Raw genomic sequence first — 8,494 nt, forward strand, 5'->3', positions numbered from 1 at the left:
ATAAATTGTTTAAAAAAATAAATTGTGGAATGCTTCACAAATTTGAATGTCATCCTTGCACAGGGGCCATGCTAATCTTCTCTGTATTGTTCCCATTTTAGTACAAGTACCATTGAAGCAAGCATCCTTCTCTTTTTAAATTTTCTTAGAATTTCCTATTTTCTTTGACACACACAGTACAGATAATATTTTATCATTTTAAAACTTAGACTATTAAAATAAAAGAATATTTTTCTAATGCGTATCATTCATACACTTACTCTTTGCATTCAAGTTGTTACCTGACTTGCAGCTCACTTTTCAGAGGGTTTTCAGAGGCTGTAAATCACATGAGAGGAAACTATTCATCTTTCACCTCCTTGAGGTGAAAGCAGGTAAATTTGAATCTTCTGCCACTGAGTTGGCTATGCAACTCCCTACTCCCTGGACCACCAGAGCTCCTTCAGTTACCAAAATAACACATAAGAAGAAGATGTAGGATACACTGGTTAAGTCCTCAGCTACTAACTGAAAGGTCAGCAGTTTAAACACACAGTCATGCCTAAGGAGAAAGACATGGTAAGACTGCTTCTATAAAAATGATCTCGTTCTCTCACAAGGTTAGAGAATCAACATCAGTGAGAACAACAGTTCAAGGTAACTCCTAGATCAAACATGCGCATATATCCCAAGTTTTTCTCCTAATTTTACACAAGCTGTTCCTCTTGTAGAATCCCATAACTCACCGATGAGTTCAAAATTTCATTGACCACAATGAAGTCACAGACTGTACTCATGAGTGTGGACTTTACAAGGAGCACATCACAATTCAGTATCAGGAGCGCTAGAGATACAACTTTCCAATTAAGACAGAATTCTCAAGGACGTTCAAGGACAGGCTAGTGAGTGTTACATTCTCAAAGTTGATTTGGCTCTAATGATTAGGAGCCCCTTAACATCACACTCTGCCAGTATGGCTTTGCCAAAATTACTCTGCAATAACTCTGCTGGTTTGAGAATCGGGATTTCTACTCAGCCAGCAAGGCTTCTGTCTGATGGCACTCATCTTTCCCATGCTATGAAGACCAAGAAATCTACCTCTTTATCTACCTCTAGGATCCTTGTGTGTTACTTTTGCTGCTCCCATTGCTCCACTATTCCTCTGCCACCACTCTTGACTTCTTCTGATATGATTGCTTTCTCTATAAAGGGTCGAGGAGGTTTCAGAACAGGAATCCCAGGTCTAAAGGAGAGGCTCATATTTCTGAATCTCCTTTCTTGATGGCAGTGACATCCCAGCTTACCCTCTGGATCTCTCATTGTAAGTGTAACAGAATGACAAAATTGACCATTCATCATATTAGTATTCTATACATCTTATTCACATGATCCCTTCCCCAAAAGGAGACATATCCTATATTATTAACCAGCTATGTCATCCCTTTAGTAAGCCTCAAACACTTCACATTCACATAGTTCTACTGAGACATGTGGTGAAACTTGCAAAGACTATAAGGAGGAAAGTCATATTTTACACACACACACACACACACACACACACACACACACACACACACACACTCCAACATTCTTCACTCTCTAAACACCATCAAGTCAGAGCTCACAGCAGACCCTCCACAGAGTTTCTGAGGCTGTAATCACATTGGAAGAGGTTGTCCAAATTTCTCCCTCAGTGCTGCTGATAGACTTGGTCTTGGGTTAAAAGCACAACTCCCATGGAGTACACCACCAGGGCTCTCCATAAGGATGACAGTTTGAGGAGTTTCATGGGGCAGTTCTATTCTGTCCCACAGTGTTGATATGGACAGAACTTAGTTCAGTTGTTTGTTGTTATGTGCCATTGAATCATCTGCAACCAATAGTGACTCTACATACAATAGCTCTGAACCTTGTCCTATCCTGAGCCAATCTACACTGTCTCCAACACACCAGTTCCTATTATTCTAGTCACTGTGTCAATACATCTCATTCAGGATCTTCCTCTACCTTTCCAAGCATGATTTTCTTCTCCAAGGTCTGTTCCTTCCTGGCAACATGGCCAAAGCATTAGATAGAGCTTTCAAATCCTTGCCTCCAGAGAACAACTTGGTTTCATTCTCTTCAGGACAGATCTGTTTGTTTTCTTTGTGGTCCATGGTATGCTCAAGTCTGTTTTCCAGCACCACTATTCAAATGCATTGATTCTTCTTCTGTCATCCTTAGTCATTGTCCAGCTCTCTGATTCATAGCAAGGAAGTGTGAAGACCATGGCCTGGATCAGGCACACTTTAGTCTCTAGACTGATATCTTTGCACTTCAGCACTCTGGCAAGGTCCCTGAGAGCAGACTTTCCTGATCCAATTTGTCTTTTGATTTCCTGACTGCTGGTGCCAAGAGTGTGGATTGTGGAGCCGAGTAAGTTGAAATTGTTAACAACTTCAATCGCCTCTCCATCTATCATTGTGACCATTACCTTAGAGGCACTTGGTTTATAGAAAGTGAATTCACTAAACACTACCAATTGTGATATTGTTAGAATTTTCTATCATGCTTTGCAGTCTGAATATTTTCTAAAATTAGGCATTAAATTTAATATTTTTGCTTCTCAGGCACAGTGTAAACACAACTATATGTGTGATTTGGAATATCTCCATGAAGGGAATCCTACAGATACACTCTATACCTATGCTCAACATGTTCACTCCTGGGAATCTGACCAATTGATCACACTTCTGCTCTAGAATTGCCCCAGATTGTGCCTCATCATCTGAAAGCTCCATTTAAACTCCTCTCCTTTGGCTTCAAGCTCCTAAACTTCCACAAGTTTGCAGCTATCTAGGTGTGAGATCCACAGCCCCAGTGTCACATTCCTCATACCAAGTGTCCTCCTGGTCTCATTTGTACAACTTCTCCAGGGTGCTCAGCCCCATCAAGTCTCCACACAGATGTCACACAGATGTCTCAGTCTCCCCTGGGACGCGGGTGCATATGTATGTGTGTGTGTGTGTGTGTGTCTTTCTCGCGCGAGCTCTCTCTTTCTCTCTGTGTGTGTGCACGCACACGTATGTTCGTGCAAGAGAAAGGAAGAGAGATATAGAGATAGAATGAGTATGATGAAAGTTAAAGCTAGAAATAAACAGAAGAGGTCTTGTAACACTTAAGTTTATAAATGAAAGGCTGTTTTAGATAAGAGGTTCCAGGTATATAACTTTCTGCATCCTTTATAACCTGCTCCCCTTGCACTAACAGGTCATAACACTGAGAAGTAGCCCTCAGTGAGATCTATTCATAGTGCCCAGAGCTCCCACTCCTCCTAGGTGTACCCCTCTCCCATCTCCAGATTACTCTCTCCTTTAGTCTCTGGCACCCTGGACCATCCTCTGGTTTCCTGATTGATAAGGAGCTCACTCAAGGGTTCTCTGGGAAGAGTAAGTGAAAACAAGAAGCCTACTTCTGGGGAAGAGTGTGTGATTTGAATCTATAATGATTTCTTTGTCTGATTAATTCCCCCCAGCCATGAGGGAAAGGCCAAAATGAATGAAACTGCTGTTCCACAGAGGACTGAGCACAAGGACTGTAATTGCAGAGGAATGAAGCAGGCTGACTGCTCCAGGCTTATTTTCATTAGGAGGAGCTGATGTTTGTGTGGCCTCTGAAGTCCCATCAAAAGCAGGGCTGTAGGAAGAGCCCTGTGTGGCCCTCCACACGTACACATATGCAAATGTGAGAGCCTTCTTCCTCATTGCTTGTCTGACACTCTTTCTCATTTTTAAGAACGCCTTCCCCTCCCCCCCTTACCCAGAGAGCAGCACCCAAGCCTTAAAAGAATGGCATGTGCTTCTAATCATCTAAGCTCAATAAACAGCACATATTTGGAGAGAACATTGCGCACGAGGGTTTAGTTCTAACAATGAAAACTCGCCTGTCGGCAAATTATCCTTTGTATTCCCTGCCCTTGAGATTACAGACATAATGGGTACGAGTTGGCTGGGTCTAGAAACTTCCTGAAGAATAAATGCTGCCACTTTGGACATCCTTTGCCTCCCCCTCTTATGCAGCTATGCTCACAAATGACCACCACAAAGACCAGACCTAGCGATGTGCCCAGAGCAAGCAACTGTGGTGGTTTATTGCACCAAGGAGTACATTTCCTTTTCTGCTCTGTGCCTGTTCAGGCTGCCCTCTGTGGCACTTTCACACAGACTGAAGCAAAACCAGCTAGTGTGTTTCCAGGACAAGAACAATAGCACGGCACTTTTGGCTTCCACAAATAAAACCATGAGTAGCATATGAGTCTTAAAAAAAGAGGAAAAAGATGGAAAGAATGTCAGGGTGTGGTTTATGCAACTCCAACATATGACTGAAATGTAAGAAAATGATTTGCTTTGATTCAAGATTTTTTTTTAAAGTGATTTTAGTGAATGCTTGGGGTAGAGACCCTTTCAAACCCTGTGGTTTTAATCTGGTTTGAACATTTCTTTCTGCTCTGTTAGCTCCATTTATTGTTACAATCAAGTCAGCATTCCAGGGTTATGAGTAACCAAGCTCTGTTGCTTTATGCATGTGGCCATTTTCTGGACACTGATTTCTAAGGGCAGGAGGAACCCCTCCTGCTTAAATTTAGTGAAACCCAGGTGAACTTGAATGCCCGGTGACAACAAGGTCTTAACTCAGCTATGCTCAGCAGAACATGAAAGAAAAAGAAAAAACCAAAACATGCAGCCTTAGGAAAAAAATGAGTGGAACACAACAGCACTGGTGCTGAAATCTCCATCCACCAGGGTAAAGATTTCATGTTATCACTGTCTAAGATAAGGGGGTGAGGGGATCATTTTATCATTATCATTCCAAACAAACTTCAGCAATTTCCACCTGAGTGGAATACTTGGAGTAGCTGAAGCACGACTTTTAGAGTGAGGAAAGAGATTGCACATAAAAGCCTGAAAGAAATTATTTTCCACAAATATTGGATTAACAGGCTCAAACTATTCCCCCAGGGGCTGCTTTTTGCTGAAACAAGGGAAGCCCCACATTGCCAGCCTGTCCTAATCAAAGCCTCAACAGGCGGCAGCCTCTCTCCTGCGGCCATTTCTGCTCAGGCAGGCACAGGGTCCTGCCTTCAAGCTGCTGCCTGGAGCCCTTGCTTCTGTCCTTCTGGACTGGAGGCTGCTCTCAGGGAACTGCCCCAGTCTGCTTTCTCACGTAATGAGTGTGACAAAACCCTAAACACAATGAATCCATTTATATTTTGCCAAGTGGGCAACAATCACATGCACTTTGGAATATGAAAATGAAGAGTTCAGAACATTGCACACTGCTGTGGAAAATCCACTGTCAGCCCTTTGTAAGTATGAGGGGCGGGGGCTTTATGCAACCAAGAAATATCCTTGCTGGTAAGACAGACTCTCTAAACATTCCACATGTGAGTTCTATTCCTAACTCACACTGTGAGTGTGAATCTTGGGAGGCATCTTGTTCGCTTCACTTTAAAAACAAAACAGAAAGCCACTTGTCCTCTGCGATGACTTGCCAGAAATACTTACATGAAAACAGGGATGAGATGTTATAGTTTTATATAAGTCAATTGACCACAGCACATTGTTCATTTTAAGACGAGTTAATAAACATAATTCCCAGTGACTACAGCTATTCCATGTGGGGCTGATTAGAGAACTCCATATTTCCCCTCAAGGAAAAGAACTTATTTTGTGATTCAATACAGTTTTTAAGTGTTAAAATTTCCCATGACAAAAAAAAAATTTCCCATGACAATGATATACATGGCACTCATTTCAGCACACTGCACTAATTTGCAGTTTAATGTATATCATATAGAGTCTTAAATAGTAATTGGGTTCAATATCTAGCTCTTCTATTTACTTTCTATGTAATCATAGAAAAACTCACAAATCTTGCTAAGCCTCAGTTTTAGTAAGTGTAAAATGAGGACAAAAATATCATCTTATTTCACTGAGGATTATTTTAAATGAGGAAATGGATGTAAAAAAATATCCTGTGTAAATACCACAGATAGGAGCTATTGTAATGTGTCAGTCAGAAGTTTGCTTTTCTTCCTTCATTCCATGGACGTGTCAGGATGGTGGTGGTTTGTGCTACTGAGTTGCAACTGACTCCTAACTGACCCTTCAGTGGGTTTCCAGAGGCAGTAAACCACATGGGAGGAAATGGCTTGTCCTTCTCCTGTGGAGCAGCTGGTGGACTGGAACCACATGCCTTTGGGATTACAACAGTTTCATATCATTGGGCAAGCAGAGCTCTGTAAGTGATTATTATTTGCTGGGCAGTCCCTAGTCCTGGTGAAATAGCAATGGGGGGAGGGGGAGGAGGGGTGTGAAAAAGAAGAAAATAAACAAATATCCAATCCTGATGGAGCTTAGGGTCTATCCACTACTGTGGCATCAATTCTGACCTATAACGACACTCCACCAGGTTTATGGTGCTATAAATCTTTATAGAGATGGCTATCTATCTTTCTCCCAAGGAACAACTTGTGAATCCAAATTGTAGTCCTTTCAGTTAGCAGTACAACACAAAACACACCTGACAATCAGAGTTCCTTTGTTATGCTATTGAAGTCCCTATAGCCCATTGCCCCTGAGCTGATTTTTTTACTTGTAGCAACTCTGTGAGTCTCTGTAAAGTTTCTAGAGTTGCAGTAATGGGATCTTTATGTATACTTGGAAGCCACTGTATTTTGCAGATAGCTCAAAGTTCATGTTATTCATCATCAAATTGCATAGCTGACCCTCCCAATGGGTTTTCAGAGATTGTAAATTATACAGGAGGAGACTGCTCATTATTCTCTGGCAGAGTAAACGGTAAATTTGAACTGTGTGCCTTTTATTTGTCAGTACAACGCCTTACTATTAAGCTACCAAAGCTCCCTTGAAAGTTCATAGACAAATAATGATAGATACAGAGATAGATAGATAGATAGATAGATATAGAGATATACGTATCTCCCCATGACTGTTGCTATTATTAGATACTGTCTAATTTATTCCAACTCACAGAAGTCCCATGTGGTTGAGTGGAGTTTCCCTAAAGGGTTTCCTTGGCTATAATATTTATAGAATTCTCCTGTAGAGTGGCTGGGTGGGTTCGACATACTAGTCTGTCAGTAAAAACATAACCATTTATACCAATCTAATGACTAGATGCTTACAATAAAAAGCTGATTATATAAAAAAACTTGGGGGCCAAATTCTCTAAGGCCATTTTTAATTCTCTAAGGCCATTTTAATTATGTGAGATAAAGCCTTTGTAATACTGTTGAAAATGCTCTTATTCTAAAATGTCTTATAAGATATAAGACATTAGGTAGCTCTAGTAGCTTAGTGGTAAGAAGTTGCACTGTTAACTCCAAGGTAATGAATTCAAATCCACCACCTGCTTTATGGTAGGAAAATGAATAATCTCTCATGTGATTTACAGCCTATGCAATCTCACTGAAGAATCAGCTATGAGTCAATTCTGACTTGATGGCTCATCACAACAATTTAACCTTTAAGAAAATATCTCTCTGGAGCATTTGGTGTTTGTGCTGGGTATTGGGTCAAACCACCTCAGTTCTCAGCTCTTCTGTGGGGCATGTGTGTGCCAGTGTCCTTCCTTAAGTGTTCACCTACTCTCCAAGTCTACTGCCCAAAGACTTTTTTTTTCCTAAGAAAGAGTGCTTAATCTTTGACCAATGGGGATAGAAGTCGATCCATCAGAGGAGCTACTCTGAGGAATAGTCTACATGGGCTCTCAGATGGTTTGAATTGACCACAGAACACCCTTTGTTGACTATTCGTCCTTCACTCATACGGTTCTCTAGCCTCTGCTTCCTAAGATTACCACCCATTAATATGTTAACCCCTCATCTAATAAAACAATCAGAATGATCAGTGATCAGTGTTAGCTACTGGTAAATCCTTGGAAATTTGTTCAGTTATTTCCAATTCCACCCCAAATCTTAGACTTTGGTTGGAAAAGCATCTAAATTCTTACCTCAAGTGAATCAAAATTGCAGCTGGCATGGTACTCCACATCAAAATCATGGATGGTGAGTTGAATACTAGTCCCAGGGGCTGTGGTAATGTACCAGATACACACTTTGTTGGGTGGATACCTGTTAGGATAATCTGGGCTGGCGAAGGAACCTGTGTCACCAAATAGCTCTCCACCACAACCTGTTAAGTGAATAAGACTTGGTCAGTCCAATATATACATCAGTAACAAGGAAAAAAAAAAGATTCACAAAACATTTAGGGGAAAAATTATAAAATTCTAGTACTAAAAAAAAATCTCATTGCCACAAGTCAGAACTGACACATAGCTGAGCCATCAGAGGGTTTTAAGATGCTTTAAGATGCACAACAGGAGATTGGCTATCTATATCCAATTAAGTAGATAGTGGATTCAAACCATTTGCCTTTGCATTGGCAGGGCAACTCTTTATCCAACTAGACCAACACAGCTCCCTAAAATTCTAACAGATTGATAACTTGTT

The 8,494-nt window shown here is 41.0% G+C and overlaps 1 protein-coding gene across 1 annotated transcript in view; it reads right to left on the bottom strand.

Moving 5' to 3' along the window:
- Nucleotides 1–8,494, bottom strand: part of LOC102869221 (cubilin-like) — a 396,294-nt gene that overhangs the window by 195,869 nt on the left and 191,931 nt on the right. Inside the window, exons 29-30 of the mRNA XM_006894323.1 lie at nucleotides 7,993–8,174; nucleotides 7,012–7,114 (exon numbers count right to left, since the gene is read on the bottom strand). Coding sequence (XP_006894385.1) covers nucleotides 7,012–7,114; nucleotides 7,993–8,174 — 285 coding nt within the window. The remainder of the gene's footprint in view (nucleotides 1–7,011; nucleotides 7,115–7,992; nucleotides 8,175–8,494) is intronic.

Source organism: Elephantulus edwardii, unplaced genomic scaffold, assembly GCF_000299155.1.
Source record: "Elephantulus edwardii isolate Elephantulus edwardi_28Jun2011 unplaced genomic scaffold, EleEdw1.0 scaffold00139, whole genome shotgun sequence".
Lineage (NCBI taxonomy): Eukaryota > Metazoa > Chordata > Mammalia > Macroscelidea > Macroscelididae > Elephantulus > Elephantulus edwardii.